Below are 20,428 nucleotides of genomic sequence, written 5' to 3' on the forward strand. Positions count from 1 at the left end.
GCTGATATTGTGTTGTCTAATATTGTAAGACAAAAATACAACAAAAAACGACAAAAAAAGAATCCTTCTCTTCCTCTCTCATTGTTTTTGGTAAAAAACTGCACGCACTAAAATGGGAAGTAGCTGTAATCAAATCAGACCATTCATCAGACCATTCATTTAGTATAGTATTGGTTGCAGAAGGAACTTTGCTAGCAGCTGACACCCCACAATATCCTCCTTTTGCCCGGTTAATTGAATTTGCCAGAGATCAAACTTTGCAAGAAACGTATGCTAAATAATCAGTGAACTATGGTACCTTTATGTTCAACATGATTAATTATTGCATAATTATATCAACAAAATGCACTTGAAACAAAAACGGTTGTTAAAATCACATTGCAATTCTACTTTGTTATGAGACCCTATTAAAATTGCTGTGAAATATAATTTCTTCTGTAGTTCCATTACCCTACAAGTATGAAATATGACTAAAATATTACCACAGGTGGTCCTCACTTAACAACCATTCATTCAGGAACCATTCAGATTTGTGATGCCACTGAACAAAGTCCTGGTCATTTGAGTTCCAGCCATTGCAGCATTCCTGCAGACCTGGTTACAGTTTGTGACTTTCCCTGCAAAAGCTTCCCACAAACAAAGTAAATGGAGAAGATGTGTAAGGACCCTCTTGAATCCCACATCTCAAGAAAGCATAACTCTTGGAAGCAATTTCTTCCAACAGGAACTTTTATTAAGAGTAGTTGATAGCAGGCATAATAGACAGGATCTGAGGGATTCCTTACAGATCGATACTTTAAAGTGTCCCCAAGGAAACCCCACCCCACAGTTCATCTGGACGGTTCAAAACTGGCCAATCCCCAGGTATTAAATCCATGTGGGAAAGGGGAGATAACATTGGTCCGGCTCTGGTTGCAGCGTGATGTTCAAGCAGCTTTGCACCTTCTTTTGGGAACGGAGAGATAAGCCAGGCTCCGGAGGTTGTATTTCTTCCCCCCCCCCCTTTTCCTAGCTGATAGGTTAGAGAGAAGAAAGTTCAGGGAGAGATACAGTGCAGGAAGCAAATTGTTAAATTGTAGTGGGCAGCGGACACAGAAGCAATAACTTAAGCAAAAGGTTACATTGTAGCGAATAGAGGAAGGAAAAGCAACAACCCCGCAAGCACATCCCCCTCCCCCCTGGGAGTATGGCAGAACCCAGGGAAAGGTGAGATTTGTTTTTGGATCAGAGGGGATAGGTAGAAATGAAATAGGAATGGGTTCTGACAAGATAGCAGAAAGTGGGAAGTCTCGGTCACATGAAGTCCTCAATGAGGGCATCTGTCAGAATAGCTATTGGTAAGTAGCACAGTCACGTGACATTGCACTTTATGACCACATCACTTGCCAACAGTGATTCCAGTCCCAACTGTAACCAATTACTACCTGTAAACCACCCTTCTCAGTTTTTGGGCAATCAGACCTTATACTCTAAACATTAGAGCTATGTTAAACATTTCGGAAGGGTATTTCAGAAAGCCCTAACTGTGAAAATATTAAAATAGTTGCAGTCTTAATGATTAAAGGAACATTAAGGCACTTGTATCAAACAACAGGCTGGCTTTAACTGTTGCAGTGAAAGCACAATTTCTAGCTGTATGCTCGGGCAAGCTCAGCCACTTAGTTTTGGTGGCAGTCCCTGTGGAAGCATTGCTTGACAAGTAGTGACTTCATTTGCAGCAGATGTGAAAGCCTTCAAGAGGATGTGGATCTTTTGTCACTTCAAGGAGGAATCCTTCACTTATGCTAACATATTTTGAGAGTGTTCAATGCTTTGCCTAGGCCAGTGGTGGCGAATCTATGGCATGGGTGCCAGAGGTGGCACTCATAGCCCTTTTTGTGGGCACGCGTGCCATCGCCCCAGTCCTAGGCCTTCAGCTGGGTTTTATAAAACCTTTTTGCTTTAGGCCTCCACTGCTGTGTGCAAAAAAAAAAAAAAAAAAAAGGTTCAATCAATCAGTCAATTTCAACTTCTTGCGGGAAAAAAGATCTTGCAAAGTTGGAATTGACTGATTGAACTTTGTAGTTCCACCCAGTCTGCCGGTACTACCGCAGCCATGCCGACCCAATGGGCCACGCCCACCCAATGGGCCACACCCCGCCAATGGCCACACCCACCCGGCACCCGACAATGCAGAAGTGAGTTTTGGGTTGCAGTTTGGGCAGTCTCTAAAAGGTTCGCCATCACTGGCCTAGGCTAGTAAAGGCCATTAAGCTACTAAACAAGGTAGAGTGTAGTCATAACAGAAGCTTTTACTGAGAGATGTTGTCAGTCGCTCACTACAAAAACTCTTAAATTGCCATTTAAAATGTTTAATCTACAGTATGCTGTTTCAACCTTTTTCTGATCCCTCAAGAGTATCAATATAATATACAACAGTTTTTTGTTCCATGGTGATATATAGGCAGATAGCAATTATCAGAATTCCAAATGCATTCTAGGAGCCGGAATCCTGGCATATCTAGAGGGCAGCAATTCATTTAGTGATTGTTCGAAGTTACAGTGGCACTGAAAAAAGTGACTTATGACCATTTTTCATACACGACCGTTCCAGCCTCCCCATGGTCACATGAATAAAATTTGGATCCTTGACAACTGACTTACATTTATGACTGTTGTTGTGACCCAGAGTCAAGTGATCCTTTTTTGCGACCTTCTGACAAGCAAAGTCAATGGGGAAACCAGATTCACTTAACAACTGTGTTACAAATTTAACAACTGCGATGATTCAATTACCAATGTGTCAAGAAAAGTCATAAAATGGGGCAAAGCTCACTTAAGAAGTTTCTCACTTAACAACATAAATTTTAGGCTCAATTGTGGTTGTAAGTTGAGGACTACCTATAGTCAAAGTGAAAATTATATGTGTAAATATAGAGTCAAGGCTTTTTCATTCCTCATGCTTTCTTTTTTCACAGAGTTAGCTTCAGGAAGATTAATAGTGCATTCAGAAATAATGTAATACCTTATGACTTGTTGTTTACTGCATAATAGGGGAACTTCTAACTGAGCAGTGTAATATTTTGTACTTGCAGTCTGTTTTTATCCGTGGGCTGTACCTGGATTATACTATGGTATTGAGTAATGATTACTACCCATTAAGCAGAAGTGTGAGTCCAAGAGGATCCTCATATTGTGCAGTATCCTTGAATAGGGAAATACAATCCCATCATAAGCTAAAGATGGATTATTCCAAGCCAATGAAGGAAAATATTTGTAGCTCAGGGTTGAAATGCCTTCCTTTGTGCTCTCTGAGCTTGTTTGTTTTCTTGCAGATGTTTCGTTACTCTAACTAGGTAACATCATTAGTGCTGGTAAGGAGTGCTGTTTGCTCTCAGTTTATATTCTGGTATCTTGCCTGTCTGGGTGGGTGGGGGCAGTCTTAGGAATTCTTTGGTTGGGCTAGAATGCCAGGGAATTTCTAGAAGCCTGGCACTCTTGACAAATCAGCCATCAATAGAAACATTAACAACATCTATAGACTATGCAAAAGAGACTATCACCCAGTCCAAAAAAGAACAAAAAGATTCCAGCACCTCTCCACCAGCAATCAGCACTCAGGTCAGCGTACATTAACTCCAAGGTCAACTTCAGACCAACAATCAAGTAAGCAATATCCCAATCAAGAAATTGTCACAGAGCCATTAGTAAATGGCCCAACTGAAGAATCCCTAAGACTGCCCCCATCCACACAAACAGGCAAGACCTCAGAATATAAACAGACAGCAAACAGCACTCCTGACTAGCATTGATGATGTTACCTAGTTAGGGTAATGAAACATATGCAAGAAAACAAATAAGAGAGCACCAAGGACCCCTCATTCCAAGCCCAGGTGCCCCTAATATCCACAATCACTTAGCCTTGGTAGGATTCAGTCAGAATCAATTCCCACCATATAGCCTCCAAGCACTGGGGCAGAGCTTTGACAGCCTCACTTAGCTGGACTGGAGTCCTAATATATTGAATCCAAGAAGGGTGGATTATCTCATTCAGTAATTTCCTGTAGGTACTAAAAAGTGGAGATAAACGTGTCAAGCCGTAATGTACCCCACAAAGGTAGGCATCCCTTGCGCAGCCAATATCATCTGGAATTGATCCTGCAGGAAGGAAAAGAATTACAGGTAGTCCTTGATTTATGGCCATTTATTCAGTGGCTGTTCAAATGGTGGTTACAACCAGTCCTCAGAGTTCCAGTGTCCCAGCATTCCCATGGTTATGTGATTGTGATCTGGGTGTTTGGCAACTGGTTCATACTTATGACCTGTTGTAGCAACCCATGATCATGTGATTGCCATTTGCAACCTTCCCTACTGGCTCCTAAGAAAGGTCCAGGTCACTAGGGTAAGTCCTCAGCCAGACACAATTTTTCGGCCCATCTGCACTCATGCTACACCGGCTACTTTCACACCATCTCCAACTTACACCACACCCTATTACAACCTCACACTCCATCCCTGACCTGCAGCACACACCTCTCACATAACCACCCCAACCCAGGCTGTGTCTATCGCACACATTCACACTCTTCTGCATACATTCTGACTCATGCCGCATCTCTCATGCACTCTGCCCAATCCATGCCATAGACTCACACTCTCACACACCTTCCCTGAACCTCCCTTGTGTCATCCCACACTCTCTCCACACCCTGCGCACTTTCCCTCTTGCAGCTATCAGCAGCCACTTACATGCCAGCCTGCATTTACAAATTCCTGCCAGATTCCCCACTGACTTTGGTTGTGGGAAGCTGGTAGGAAGTTTTGTCACCTAATAATTAATTACAGTAACCAGGACTGCTAAGCAATACGCTAAATAATGCAGACCACTTAGAGACTTAAATTCTTGTTTCAATTCTGCCATGAGTCAAGGACTAGCTGTACCAAAAAACAATGCCCCCAATTCCCAATCTCTAGAGTTAATCCAGATGTTATCAAAAGCTGCTGAGAAATCAAAAGAGCACAAGAATGGATGGACCACCTCCATCTCAGCTTGGGTATCGAACTCGATCGTGTCATGTGATATATCGTGATGTAGCGCGATGTTTTTTGCCTTTGCAGAGCCAGGGTGGGCATGGCCTGTGCATGACGCATTCAGCCCGTGGGCCATCAGTTTGACACTCCTGATCTATAAGTAGGTCTCTTCTAAATACCAGACTGAAATGTGGGTAGATGCATATTAAGAGCATGTTGTGGAAGCAACTAAATTTATTTTGACAGAAGATCTTTTTGGTTCCAGGATGAGATGAGAACATGTCAAAGCACCTATGTGATTGATTCCCAAGTTCCTTTTACTGTATGCTTTACTTTTCATAATTTAGATTTTCTATGGTAAAGACTCCAGTTGAATTGAAATAATATCGAAAGAAAAAAACAGGTAATCTAAGTTTTTCTGGTTTGTTTTAAAAAGTTTCTATGTCTGTAGACACTTTATGAAGAGCAAAATATTAGTATGGTGGAAAGAAAAAAAATAAGAAATCTGGTAGCACCTTTTACCCTTATCTCATCCGAATGTATATCCTACATCAGCTTAGCCACTCTGTGAGCTGTGGCTCACAACAGCTTATGCCTGTTAATAAAAGTTGTAAACTGGAAAAGATGCTTTTTGACAATGTCTGCAGACCACTTAAATCCCCCAAAATGCAAATGGAGTTTGGGTCATTAATAAACAGTGTTCTGTATGTATGCTACTATAGGTACTAGGACATTTTATAATATTGACCCATCCTTGTGTAAATAATTGTTCGGTGCTGCTGAACAATGAGCATTTTAAATCTATCTACTATGTCTATAAATTTTATTTAAATGTCAATTGTTACTTTAGTTAATAACTTAAATTTCCTGTTCTAGTAGACCTCAAGATGCAACAAATTGTTTCTAAAATCATTTACATCTGAAATGAATGTTAATAGCCTTTTGGTGTGAAATGTAAAATATTAGCCTTCTGCTTTGTGGTACCGATGTCACTTTGTATTTTTAACTTTCTTTACTGCCACCTACCCACCATTGCAGCTGTTTATGTTGACTCATATGTTTTTGAAAGACATTCACAAGTATAATCACAAGTATTTTTGCTTGAAGTATCTCGGCATCTTTTGTATCAGTTCAATGGACGTATGGAAATCTCACAGATTTTTTTTTACTCTAGTCGTGTAGGAAAGAATGAATTAGAAAGCTGATTTAGTAACTAGCTCAAGTTCTCTCAGTTTATGTTAAAATCAGAAATTTTTGTTACATTCAAATTTTTAAATAAAGCATAGAAATACTTATGACAGTAGAAAGCCATACAAAGTTTAATACAAGGAAAAAAACTTCTTGAGTTTGTCTTAAGTTAATGCAAGCAAATAATAGTGTTCCATTATTATGAAGGCTTTATATGTCAGGGGTCCCCAATTCCCTTTTCTGGAAAAACCTCTCTCCACAGAACTGGTCCCTATTGCCCAAAAAGTTGGGGACGTCTGTTATATGTGATGCTATGCCATGTTAATCTTTTATAAATCTGCTGGGATTTCTGATCCTGTAGTTGTTCTGTTCCCTAGATCAGGGCTTTTCAACCTTTTCACCCATTGTACCACTTTTAGGATATGGCAACATCCGAGTACCACCAGTCAACCTAGCAAGGTGTCAAAAACTTGATGACTCCCCCCCCAAAAGGAAAAAAGTGATAAAGTACAGATAGTCCTCGACTTACAACAGTTCGCTTAGTGTCTCTTCGAAGTTACAGTGGCACTGAAAAAAGTGCCCCCCAAGCCACAGCCGAGCAAGACACCTGCCTGCCCACCCAGCGGCGCTCTTCCTCCTGTCCGAGGTTTTCATTGTTCTGAGCATTTCTGTTGAGGATTGGCAGCGGGGGTGGGGTGGGGTGGTGTTTGATTTTTATTCCCCCCGCTGCTGGGTGGTTGCAGCAGGTTTTGGTCACTTCACATGATCCTGGGACATTGTGACCGTCATAAATATGAATCAGTTGCCAAGCATCTGAATGTAAATCACAAGATCCTGGAGATGCTGCAACATTCCAGCTGATTGGTGCTTCTTCAAGGCTTAGCAGAAGCACCAGGATCAGTGCCAAGCTCCAGCTGGAGCCTGGCGCTGATCCTGGCGCTTCTACTGAGCCCTGACAGCCCTGCAGCTCCAGCCGTCTCTTGCTCAGGCTTGTGCGATGCTGCCACTGGTTCAGCTCATTCCCCTCCCCTGCTACCACTTTTCTAGGATGGTTACGTACCACCTGCCAGGTGCCAATGTACCACAGGTGGTACCTGTACCACTGGTTGAAAAGCACTGCCCTAGATAAGTAAGTAATAATTCCCTAGATCCAAATACAGTAATACAGTAATACAGTAATAAAGAGGCTGATGGTGACATTACTGGGTATCATGCCATAAAATGTTAGAGTAATATTGAACAAAGATAAATGACATTTGGTAGCTGTTTGTTTTAAGGGGAGAAAACTGCTAAATTTGATAGCTGGTTGCTTTTTTTTTTTTTACATCTATTACGCTATTCACAAAGTAAAATGAGAGTGAAATTGTAGACTATCAGAGGGGCAGCCAAAGAAATAATAAAGAGCCAATGTATCAAACTGTAGTGAAGACTAGAAGGCCCTCTAGTTGCTATTTTCTTTCCATTCACATTGGAATACATTTTGTTAGCCAGTCCTGCCTGTCTGAAAGATGTTGGATGGTCCAATGAATAGTGTACCTGAGCTAGTTTCTCAGGTAATAATAATTGTAAGCTGCCTAGGGTCATCTCTCAGTGAAATAGGCAACATGTAAGTTTAATACATATAAACAAAAAACCCCAAACCATTGCAGTTTTTGCAACCACTACACAATGAATCTTTCCAGACAAGATAAGATATGGAACTATCTCTTAAATGTGACTTCATATCCTAACCTTGTTTGACAAGTTTTAAGTATGGTATACAAGCAATTCCCTAGACCAGGGGTAGGCAACCTCGGCTCTTTTATGACTCATGGACTTCAACTCCCAGAATTCCTGAGCCAGCTGGCTCAGGAATTCTGGGAGTTGAAGTCCATGAGTCATAAAAGAGCCGAGGTTGCCTACCCCTGCCCTAGACTGAGTCCCTGATCACTACAATGAAAAAAGTGTAGAGAAGCAAAGCACATATACACGGATATTATGTATATCCTATCTATTGAGTCCAGATTCATTTGTCAAAGTACAGCCTACAATTTAAATAAACAGCTGTGTTACTGCTGTCCTTTTCTGTCAGTTCTTCATCACTACCCATGATGGGTAAAGATACAAAACAGAATTAAGATAGAAGCATAGTGAGAATTTGCCTATTAGTTACATAATTAACCCCTTACAGACTGTCAAAGACTTAGAAATTCCTTTTTTACCTTTCTTGCTAATGATACTGACTCCTTTAATTTTGGTTATTTTAGGTACTACTCCCAGCAGCTAGTTTGCTCCAACTGCAAGATGTAAAAAAAAGTTGCTGTGATTTTCTGGAAACTCAGCTTCATCCAGTCAACTGTTTGGGCATTCAGGCATTTGCTGATATGCATGCCTGCATTGAGCTTCTAAACAAGGCCAACACATATGCAGGCAAGTGCTACTTCAATTCTAAATACGAAGGTTATAGTACTATTTTTAACATTGGGGAAGCCTTTATATATTGCCCATGTGAAAGAGAATGTAAATTATAATAAAGAAATTAAAGTTGTAAGGGTAAATAAACAAAAATTGTTTTATGATTTGATATTAGCAAGAGGCTGAATGAATTTCAAAAACTAAATTTCAAGTTTGAAATAGACCTTTAAATTTAAATAAAACAGTATTAAATCTTTGAAAACTGGCACTTTTTCCCTTTCTCAAAATATTAATGTAGTAATACAATAAATAGGATTCAATCTGCCAAAATAAAGTAGGAATTATTGTTAATGTGGAAATTCAATAAACAGTAATTCAGTTTCCCAGAATACTTCAGCTATAATATTGATAATATGGCAAATGCAACTAAAATTTTATCTGGCCCGCTATCATTTCTGAGAAACGCTCTATGTATTTTCAAGGGCCTGTGTTGAGAATTATTCTCCTTGTATTAACCATGCATGTATGCTTGCATCTATGGAGTTCACCTTATGGAAAGCAATTTCAATACACTTCATTTCATATGTTAATTTTATATATAAAAATAGTGAGTTCAGACATATAGTAGCAATAGCACTTAGACTTATATACTGCTTCACAATGCTTTGCAGCCCTCTCTAGGCACTTTACAGAGTCAGCATATTGCCCCCAACAATCTGCCTCCTTATTTTACCAACCTCAGAAGGATGAAAGGCTGATTCAACCTTGAGCTAGTGAGAATCGAACTGCTGAACTGCTGTCAGCTGGGAATCAGCAGAAGTAGCTGCAGTACTGCATTCTAACCACTGTGCCACCACGGCTCTGTGGTACTTCATGTAGTAATATTTCTAGTTATGGATTGGGTGTTAATGTCTTTCCTTTGAGAAAATACTGCATAACAATTCCAGTCATTTTTATAAAAATTAGACTCAGCCAACTGTGTTCCCTTCTAATATAGGTTTTCACCACTAGTCTATGCAATTTGGCACATAAGCCTCTAGTTCTGCAGCAATGGGAGGTTGCACTGGCCCAGCCCAGGTAACCCAACCGGATTATGGGAAGTATGTTTGGGCTGGTACCCAGACAATCCCCTGTCTTCGTGGGTGCCTATTTTCTTGAACTAAAAGGTGCAGACAAGAATGACAATTAGCAACGCTCCCTTCCCAGTGTTTTTTTCCGACATGGAGTTCTGCTTCCTCCCTAATAGTCAGCATATTCAGTTTTTCCTTCTTAGAATTTGTTTGTCCCCAGCTATCTTTACTTAAATCATAGAATTCCACCATGTTTTCTCTTATTATCTCCTACGAACAAGCAAGCACTATTATTTCAGCTACATATTTATTGGCACATATGCCCAAATACCAGAAATAGGGTTAATTATGGAATACTTTTCCACTGGATATCTGTCAAGCTCCTTCCCTTTCTTTATTTAAACAATGATTTGAAACTTTGTACATCAACTAGCATCCTGTAGGAATGGTGCTCATAAGCTTGTGAACATTTTTGAATTTTCAATATTTATGCATAAATATGATTTAAAACATGATCTATTCTTTATCAAATCCTGAAATTAGCTTACAGTATTTATTGAGGAAAATAGTTTTTAAGCACCACCATATGTAATGTATGATTTTGTTTGTATGATTTCTTGTATGATTTTACAGAATTAGAAGATATGTTTTAAATTGGATATGGTTATTTTGCTATCCTGTGTTCTAATGTTTATTTATTTATATTGTGCCTTTATTATTTTTACAAACAACTTTTACAAATACAAGGTGGCAAACATATCCAACACACCTCCTATTTTCTCCACTAGAACAACCTTGTGAAATGGGTTAGGCTAAGAGAGAGTGACTAGTCCAAAGTCACCCAGTTGGCTTTCATGACTAAGGTGGGCCTTGAACTCACAATCTCCCGCTTTCTAGCCTGGTGCCTTAACTACTGCCTCTCAAATAATGTTACCTTATTCATTTATTTTATAAATTTATATGATTTTATAACTATCCACTACATGCAGGTGATTATGAGCGGCTTACAGAAATCAAACAAACCCATCAAACATAACAGCATCCATGGATAAATTGTTAATCCCACTTGCCATTAATATTAGTAAAGTTCATCTATCACGTTTGCTGATATTTGTTTATATATGCTTTTGGTATATATAACATTATGCATGCTTTGTAACATGCTCAAATGTGCTGAAAAAAAATTATAGACAGGGTGTTCTAAAAGTCTTAGTATAGTTCTGCACTAAGACTTTGGGACACCCTATATATGAAATAGGATTTATCCAGTCACAGCCATGATTTCAGTCTTTGAATCTTATTATGTATTACATGTTTCTGAACGAAGATCTTATTGTCAGTCTTATTTCCCAAATGTAGTGGCCTTATTTTGGAAATTATGATGGTAGTTGCACACAAAGTCTAGTTGGCTTTATAAATGAGATTTCCACATTTTAAATGACATTACTCTTTCATAGTCATGACGTAGAGAGGAGCTGTATATTCTAGCAATTTAACTAGAAAGGAAACTATTCCGTATCTCTATAAGGATAAAGTGCCTTCTTCATGTTGCTTCTGTTGCTGCAGTCTATACATTTATATATATATATATATTTTTCTTGAAATAGAACAGCACTTTACTGAGGTTGTACTAGGTGAGGAATTTCTCAGTCTTGGTGTAGAACAGGTGTGCAGCTTAATATCCAGTGACAAACTAACAGTAGCATCAGAAGAAAAGGTAAGGTAATATCTTCCTTATTTGGACATTATGGTATGTAATCATGTAGAGGTGTGCAGACTGTTTTAGATGCTAATGTTTAAAATTTGAGTTTGAAATGAGGGTTCTGTTCTTTTTTGATCTGATTACTCAGATGCTATGTCTTTTTTTTAACCAGAAATTTTTGATCTGATTACTCAGATGCTGTGCCTTTTTTTTTTTTACCAGAAATATTCCAATATCAAACAATTCCAGTAAGCTCAGAAGTGTCTAACTTTGAGGGCTTCCAGTTATGGCGTTGCAGTGAGGCAGACACTGGAAGATGAGGTCCGTCTTCCGTGTTTGACTTCGCCCCGCTGGGGGACCTTGAAAAGGGTCAAAAGCTGCCCTGTAGAGGTGGCAAGCAAGAAGGGGACCCTCGTTTGATCATGGGGGGTGGCAGCCCTCCCATTTGATCTGAGGAAGCCCTCCAAATTGGTGGGGGGAAAGACTGGCTACATTCACTTAGCCAGTCAGAAGCTGATGTAAAGGGAAGACACCAAGCACTACTAAGCAAGTGTACAGCAATATGGATGAAACTGGGTGAGATCTAAGCTTCTCTTTATAAATTTGAGAACTTTTCCTGAAAATCTGCCCTAAGCACTCCCCCCAAAGAGAAGGGAAAGGGAACTTCCATCTCATTCCCTTAGGAAAGCAGCAAATTAATTACCTAGGGAAAAGGAGAAACCTATAAGACTAACTTGGAACTAATATATAAATATGACTTGGAAATTTGGAGACTAAAAGTGTTTTCTAAGACTTTTTTTTAAAAAGGCTGGAAAAGCTTATAAGTTTTGGTTTTAAAAACTGAAAAAAGGCATTGATGACATCTAGTGGTGAATGTATGGCACTACAATTTATTTTTGCCTAAAGCAGTGATTCTCAACCTGTGGGTCGGGACCCCATTTGGGGTCGAACGACCATTTCACGGGGGTCGCCAAACAAGGCTGTCCGCCATTTTTTCCCCTTTTCTTTGGCCACGCCCCTGGCACCCGGTGATGTATAAGTGGTTGGGGGTCACCACAACATGGGGAACTGTATTATGGGGTCACGGCATTAGAAAGGTTGAGAACCACTGGCCTAAAGCAACCTGGCTTGAAGCCCAGAGTGAGATAAGACTTTGGCTGGCCTTGAAGCTCTAACTTTTGAGATTTGCAGCTGAGAAAATGGAACAGGCCTGGGACTGCTTATCTGTGTGGTAGAGACAATAATATCATTTTAAAATTGGCCTGTCTGAACTATGAACAAAAATACTGACTTCTAGAACTGTATTGTGGATCTATTCTCCTGAAGAAGACATATATACTATTGCCGGATATGATGGAACACTTTGGAACACTTTGGATTATAAATCTTGATTTTTAAACAACTTGTAATGGTTCTTTTTTTCTCCCTGGACAGAAAAATTTGAACTTTACTTATATCTGCTTAGGGGAGGTTTAAGAATGGCTAGTTGGTTAGATAAACTCATAAAGACTACTTACAAAATATAAAATGGATGTTTCCTACTTAATTTTAAATGATGAAAAACCATCTTTAACACTTATCTCCAGAAGCCTCAGTTTGCCATATTACCAAGAAAATACTGATGAATCACAGAAATAAATTCTCTCCATGTTGAAATCAATACAAGAAACAATTGCTTTAGCTCATGATGAGTTTAAAAGAAACACAAAGGAGATAAAAGAACATTTTTTTAATTTTAATCTACAAATCCAGAAAATAAATAGAGAGAAGGAACCAGCAACTCAGAAAACAGAAGGAAAAATAGAAAATGCTGACACAAACATTGGGGATCTGAAGGAAGAAAACTGTGACCAGACTCAGATAAATGAAGATTTAGAAGACACAATGAGAATATTGGAAATGGAGCAGAAATTCTACAAATCAAAGTCTCAGAACTTACTGGAGGATACGGAAGGAGAGATGATGGAATGGAAGAGAAAGCTGTCAATAGAACTGTGGGGAATTGGAGAAGGAGAGAGGCTGTTTAATGAATATCAGTGGGCTGGTTCTGCCCAAAATACCTTAACGAAATTGATTCTCTTGACTCAAATAATATATACAAAAATAGAGGAAGAACTATTTGATTATCCAAATGTACTGACTAGGAAAGTTAGTTGGCAAAGGAAGAAAGCTAGAGTAAGGCTGAAAGAAACAGAAGCTTTGACCTGTTAAAGGGGATGTTACATTATCAGTTTGATGTTTGAATATGGTTAAGAATAGATTGTTAGAAATAGAAGTATTATTATAATTAGATAGATAGGATTTGAAATCAGAATATCATATCTTGGTATAAAAAGGAAAAGAAGAATATGTTAAGAATTTTGAATAGGGAAAACTTTTGGTTACCCAAATATAACTTGTTTTGAAATTATAAATGATTGGGATATTTTGAACATGGACGGGGATTTAAAATTGTAAAAAGTGAAAATAGGATTTAGACTGAATAATTGGATATTGAATGCAAATGCAATTAAGATATGTTTTGGTTAGAAAAGCTATTTTAAACTGATATTATTGACATTTTTAGAAAAATATAAATATCAATAGGCAATTCTATAATTACTTACAATAAAAAGAATTGTATTTCTTAGTGTGGAAAAATGTTTATTACTAGAAGGGAATTAGAACTGAAAAAAGCAAAAATAGGATATAGATTGAATAAATGGATAATGAATGTAAATGCAATTAAGATATGCTTTGGTTAAAAGATATTTTAAACTGACATTATTAATACCTTTAGAAAAATATAACAAATGTTAATAGGCAATTGTATATTTATTTATAACAATAAGAATTTTATTTGCTTAGTGTGGAAAAATGTCTATTACCAGATGAAGAGAGGATGTATTGGAGGGTGTAACATTGGATTAAGTATGAAGAAGCTTACATGTACCACGAAATTACTAATGGATCCAGTCATCACGTTGTTTAATTAGGCACTTGATTGTAAAAATAGAAAATCAATTATATATATATTACAAACCTTTAAAATCATGGAATCAGATTAGAAGGGCCATTGTTGAAATATTTATCCGTTTACAATACAGTTTGATAGGAGAATATAGGAGAAAGATGTTTGAATGTTTTTTTTTTCCTTTCACTCCAGTCTGTTCAGATTTTTTTTTTTTCCAGTTGTGGCTGCCAAACAAAAATCTGCAAAACTCAAAGAATTAACTGGAACTAGGGTTTCCTATCAGTATTTATACTTTTAAACTCTTATACCTGTTTAGCAGTATGTGTATCATTATATACAGTTTGAGTCTGATTGCTTTTTTCACAGTTGGTTTTCCTTGAGGAGATAGATATTAGCTCTACCAGCTTATTAATAGTTGGTGATAATGTAGTAGACCCTTTTCTTGCTTAGAGGAAAGTCAGAAAAAGAATACATAGGCGAAAAAGAAATTAAATGGCAAGTTATTGTTACATTTTAAAACACGTTAATCTGGTCTAGATAAGTTAAAACTTTATATAACCAATATGTCTTCACTTCTAAGAAATGAATGGGTGGAGACAATGGAGAATTAGACAAGGCAGTTCCAGCTGGCTGTTGTTGGAAATGTTCTCCCACTCTTTCAATCTGGATTCTAAAATGAACAAAATAATAGAGTTCTATATCTATCTGTCAAGCAAACCATACGCAGAACTTATGATGTGTCTTTATTTTACACAAGGTATTTGAAGCAGTGATTGCTTGGGTTAACTATGACAAAGATGTGAGGCAAGAACTCATGGCACGTCTGATGGAACATGTTCGATTACCTTTGCTGTCAAAAGAATATTTGGTCCAGGTAATTAACTGGAGGCATTTCATTCGTGGTCTTGTTATACTGCAAAATAAAAGCTTGTGTAATTGGGTAAACATAACAAAGGGTCTAGGCCAACTTGCTGCAACCAACCCCCACCACAAGACAGTTCAATTGTTGTATTAATTGTTTCATACTTTTACTATTGTTGACCGCATTTTTGTCAAAATTATTGTAACTCTTGTATTTCTGTATTGACTTTATTTATTTTATTATTATTATTTTATTGATTTTCCAGTTTTACATTTAAATATTTGAAAAGCAACGAACAAATTTTGCATTCGTATATCTGGGCTGACACCCCATTCTTTTCTGCAACCTCTTATTTCATCAGTAGCTGTAAGAGTAGTTTGGTAAATTTCTTTCAGCATAGACAAAATTTGTTCCTGATCTTCCTCCATGTTCTCTTAGTAATGTATTAGAGTAAAAACTTTACAGTCAGAGAGTGTAAAAAAAAATTTTTTTTCAGTGAGTATGGAACACAGCTGGGCTTCACAGCTGATAAGTGTGTTAGCCAAGTCTCTTTTAAACAAAACAGATTGTAGACAATAACAAATTGTAATATCAGGATTAGCCACAAGATGGCGCCCCTATATTTAAAATTTCCCAAAGTATTAATCCTTTCGGTTCTACTTCTTTTTTATAATTAAAAACTCAGATCTTCAATAAGAATAGAAAGTCTTTTTAGTCCACAAACTTTAAAAAGTCTTTTAGTTCACAAACTTTAAAATAAGATCAAGTTATTCTTGCAACGTTTTTAAGCTCCCCTTGATAGTCACTCGCCGCTGTTTTTAGAGGGAGGGGTAAAATATCCCTTCCCTCTCCACAGGGGGGGAAGTCCTTAAGCAGCGTATGTAGGAAACAAAAGTAATTAGGGTTTAAGAGAAGTAAATCTCACCCAGTCTCTTCTGCACTGCTTTAAAGTTGCCTGATGGTAAGTGTGACTTCGGCTGTCTGCAGCCTAGTGATGAGCCATATTTCTATGGCTGGTCTTTTGTCTGCTGGTTTGGAGGGCTGCCCCAGATCAAACGGAAGAGCTGCCGCCCTTCCGCGATCACAGGGATCCCCTCTTTGCTGGTCGCCCCTACAGGGCAACTTTCGACCCTTTCCAGGGTCCCCCAGAGAAACAAAACTGGATGTGGAAGACAAAGCAGGCCTTCCAAACATCCATGGCGACTGCCTGAGGAAACCGGAAGTCAACTTTACTTATTTTATTATTATTGGCCATAGTTCCATCGAAAATTTAACTTTTATTTGTTGAATTGTCCCGTGGCAAGTTGTCTTGTGGCAAGTTGGCTGCAGCAAGTTGGCCACGATTTCGGATAAAAAAATCCCCCAAATTGATGCTTTCTGTAAAAGTTGGATCAGTCTTTATAATCATACTAGGCAATTTATGCTTTGTTGGGTCATTGTTTCGTAGATATCTCCTTGCCTAAACAGAGAAGCAAAATGACAATACATGGGGGGGGGGGAAATCAGGGAGAGGAGAGCAACTTCCAATTCCTATTGGCTTCCCCCTTTAATTTCTTTGTGGGAAGTTGACAATGAGTGTTGGAAGTCAATCAATCCTCCCTCCCTCCTTTCCTCCACTGTCATTTCTTCCTTCCTTCCCTCCCTCCTCTTCCTTTTTTCCTCTCTTCCAATGCAAGACCATTCATATATACAACTGCTGGGGAAAAAAGTTTTGAGTTCCTGTACAAAGACGGGATATGGATAAATGTGCAGGTTTGGGTGGCAGATAAAGGGCAAGTAAAGAGTGAAAATATCCAGGCCTTTCTGACACAGTGAGTCAATTCCTTGCTGCTGGTGTTACAGAAGTGTGCTCTTAGGTTCAGCTTATGGTCACTCACTTAGACACTCACAAGCCTGGAAAATTGCCACACTCAATCCCAAATCAACTGAACACTGAGGCACAAACGGTTCTTTAAAGTACACAGAGACCCAGTGAATTTAAAATAACAGCAAACTTTTACTGATATATTTTTGCTTTTACACATACACATACACAAACTCATCCACACTTACCCAGCACCCACTACTAGGCTGCCAGGCACTAGCCAGAGGGATGGAAACTGCCAAGTCTGGGATCCAAAATGACTCAAAGACTGGGCAGACTTCAGGACTTCTTTTTATCCCCAAGAATTGGTGGGGAGGGGCTTCCCATGCAGGCCCAACTCCTTTGCTGATGAGACTTGGGGAGGGGCTTGCCCTGTGCTCAGACCCAACTTTTGTCCTTTTGTTCCCTTAATGACTTGACTCCTTTCCCTGAGGGAGCTTTTCCTGGCTTTTGTCCACCCTGCTTACATGCCTTCGCCACTTTTAGGTGTGGTGGCTTTGGCCTAATCTCACACTGGGTAGGAGAGGGAGTGAAGGATTGCGAGAGTGTCAGGGAAACTGTTACAGAATGATCAAAATGACCACCATGTGACTGCAACATCAGCCCAACCATAGCAGCAATTTGAAGAAGCCACAACTTCCCCAAATTTCATTCCCTCTAGATTGGATTTTGGATTTGCATGTTAATCCATTTGAGTTATCTTAGTTCAAATATTGTCGCCCTATGATGCATCCTCACCCAGTAATTGGTAGTGACAATGAGAGTTTTTAGTAGTATTGTATATAGATTGGGCTTCTAGGTTTGAGGGTTATATGACCTAAGGGTACCATGAATGGGATAGCTAAATTATATAAGTATAAAGCTATAAAAATTATAAAGTAAATTTTATAAACAAATAAATAAAAATAAAGTCTGAGTCAAAGTTCCCCAATCTAGACAACCTCAGACATACAAACTTCAGCTTTCAGAAATCTTTGGTCTCTCAAGATGAGAATTCTGGAAACTGAAGTCTGCACAGCTAGAAGTTGCCCAGGCTGAAAAACACTGAACAATATCAATAAAAAATATTTATTATTCTTTTAGAAGAATACTTGAAAGAGTACTTCACAAAAAAGATACATAGATTAGATTGTCATTATCTCTGTTTTTGAACTGGTTTGTTTTCATTTTAGCAAAAATTCTTGGAAAAAGAGTTATTTTAAAGTTCTCACTGAACCAATTCAAAACGAATAACTACATAAAAACTAAATTCATGCAAATTAGTCAGTGTGTTCTTTCTTGCTAAGACTGCATCACTATGGCTAATTCACAGAGAGTTGAAGAAGAGATACTTGTTAAAAATAGCAATGCATGTAAAGATTACCTAATTGAAGCAATGAAGTACCATTTGTTGCCACTTGAGCAAAGAGCTTTGATGAAGTCCATACGAACAAGGTTAAGAACACCTTCCTGTCTTCCAAAGGTAAGCATGTGACTGATAATGTACTTCCTTTTTGAATTGTCTTGCACTATATGAAAAAGTCGTGGACTCTTTTATATATATATATATATATATATATGTAAAATTGGAAGTGTCTTGGCGACGTTTCGACGAAGTCCCATTCGTCATCTTCAGGCTGATGCTTTCAGCTTCGTGCTTTGAGCAGCAATGTGTGGTCGTAGCTGTTTATTCCTTTTAACTGCCAGTGGGGGTATGAACTGATTGGGTGGGAGCTTGGCTGTGTTCTGATTGGGTGGAGGTGTGTTCTGAATGGTTAGGGGCTTGGCTGTGCTCTGATTGGCTGGGGGAGTGTTCTGTTTCGTTGTGCTCAGGTTAGTCTGAGTTGCAGAGGGGTTTAAGATTTTGGGCTGCCTTGCTATTTTCTGGCTTCGCGTTCGTGGTCGTGTCTCCTCTTCATGGAGGGTGTCAGTTTGCTTCATGTATGGATTGGAGGGGTTTAAAGTGGCTAATGATGCAGCTGTGGTCTGGCTTCTGGTTTGTGGTCGTGCCTCGTCATCGGTGTGGTTTGGGTTTGTTTTTTGCGTGGATGTGTGGTGGTGACATCCTGTGTGGTTTTTGTGAGTGTGGGTCTGGTATCATTTTTTGTGTTAGGGAGTTGTTTGTCAATAAGGGCGGGTTTCCAAATGGCTGGTAGGCGGGAGGTATCATCTCGCTTGTTCATGCTGTGTGGGCGTTTTTCTATCTCGATGGCTTCTCTGATTATTCTGTTATTAAAATGTTCACTTTTGGCAATGGTTCTGGTATTTTTAAAGTCAATTTCATGTCCTGTGGCTTTAAGGTGTTGGACCAGGGAAGATGTTGGTTCCTCTTTTTTGACTGAGTTCTTATAACAGAATAATCAGAGAAGCCAAACCAAATAGAACACTCCCCCAGCCAATCAGAGCACAGCCAAGCCCCTAACCATTCAGAACACACCTCCACCCAATCAGAACACAGCCAAGCTCCCACCCAATCAGTTCATACCCCCACTGGCAGTTAAAAGGAATAAACAGCTAAGACCACACATTGCTGCTCAAAGCACGAAGCCGAAAGCACCAGCCTGAAGATGACGAATGAGACTTCGTCGAAATGTCGCCAAGACACTTCCAATTTGACGCAGGAGAAAACCTGAATAACCAAAGATCTACATATATATGGAATAATTGAAATTAAATACAGAATTATAGAGTTGGAAGAGGTCAATGGGTCAATAAGTCAAATTTCCTGTTCAATTAAACCATACTTAAATCTGTCTAGTAAAATTAATAAAGCAGCCAGAGAGTCTTCTCAGTATTCACCTGTATAGAAAATGTTATTGAGTTGTGTCTACATTCTTGTTAACCTAGGACAGGGGTAGGCAACCCAAAACACTCAAAGAGCCACTTGCACCCGTTTCCCACCAAAAACAAATCACTGGGAGCCGCAAAACCCTTTGGATATCTAAAATGAAGCTAACACTGCATATATCCTTTTTTACCTTTATTATGAGAGAGAGAGAGAGAGTATAATAACGGTAAGAAGGATATATGCAGTATTATCTTCATTTTAGACGTCAGAAGGGTCTGTGTGTGTGTGTGTGTGTGTGTGTGTGTCTTTCTCTCCCTCTCTCTCCCCCCCTCTCCCTCTCTCCGATCTTCTGCTTACCTGGCAAGTTGGCTTCAAGCTGTTCTCCAACAAACTCGGGTAGGCAAACCTCGGCTCTTTTATGACTCATGGACTTCAACTCCCAGAATTCCTGAGTCAGTGTAGCTGGGCTAGCTAGCTCTCTCTTGCCCTTCCTGTTTCCTGCTTCCTGCAGAGAGGCAGCAAAGGGAGGAGCTCAGCCCAATGAGCTTTTCAGTCCACTCTCTTTTACACACAAACACACATACACACAGAGAGAGAGAGAGAGAGAGGGAGGGAGGG

At 39.0% G+C, this 20,428-nt stretch overlaps 1 protein-coding gene across 3 annotated transcripts in view; it reads left to right on the forward strand.

Moving 5' to 3' along the window:
- The window catches only part of KLHL2 (kelch like family member 2), a 60,374-nt gene that overhangs the window by 17,729 nt on the left and 22,217 nt on the right, over window positions 1–20,428 (forward strand). For all 3 annotated transcript variants that reach the window (XM_039347441.1, XM_039347442.1, XM_039347443.1), the window contains 4 exons: window positions 8,445–8,607; window positions 11,270–11,379; window positions 15,075–15,191; window positions 18,356–18,505. In XM_039347441.1, the coding sequence (XP_039203375.1) occupies window positions 8,445–8,607; window positions 11,270–11,379; window positions 15,075–15,191; window positions 18,356–18,505 (540 nt within the window). The remainder of the gene's footprint in view (window positions 1–8,444; window positions 8,608–11,269; window positions 11,380–15,074; window positions 15,192–18,355; window positions 18,506–20,428) is intronic.

The sequence above is a fragment of the Crotalus tigris genome, unplaced genomic scaffold, assembly GCF_016545835.1.
Source record: "Crotalus tigris isolate CLP2741 ecotype Arizona unplaced genomic scaffold, ASM1654583v1 scf7180000018073.2002930, whole genome shotgun sequence".
Lineage (NCBI taxonomy): Eukaryota > Metazoa > Chordata > Lepidosauria > Squamata > Viperidae > Crotalus > Crotalus tigris.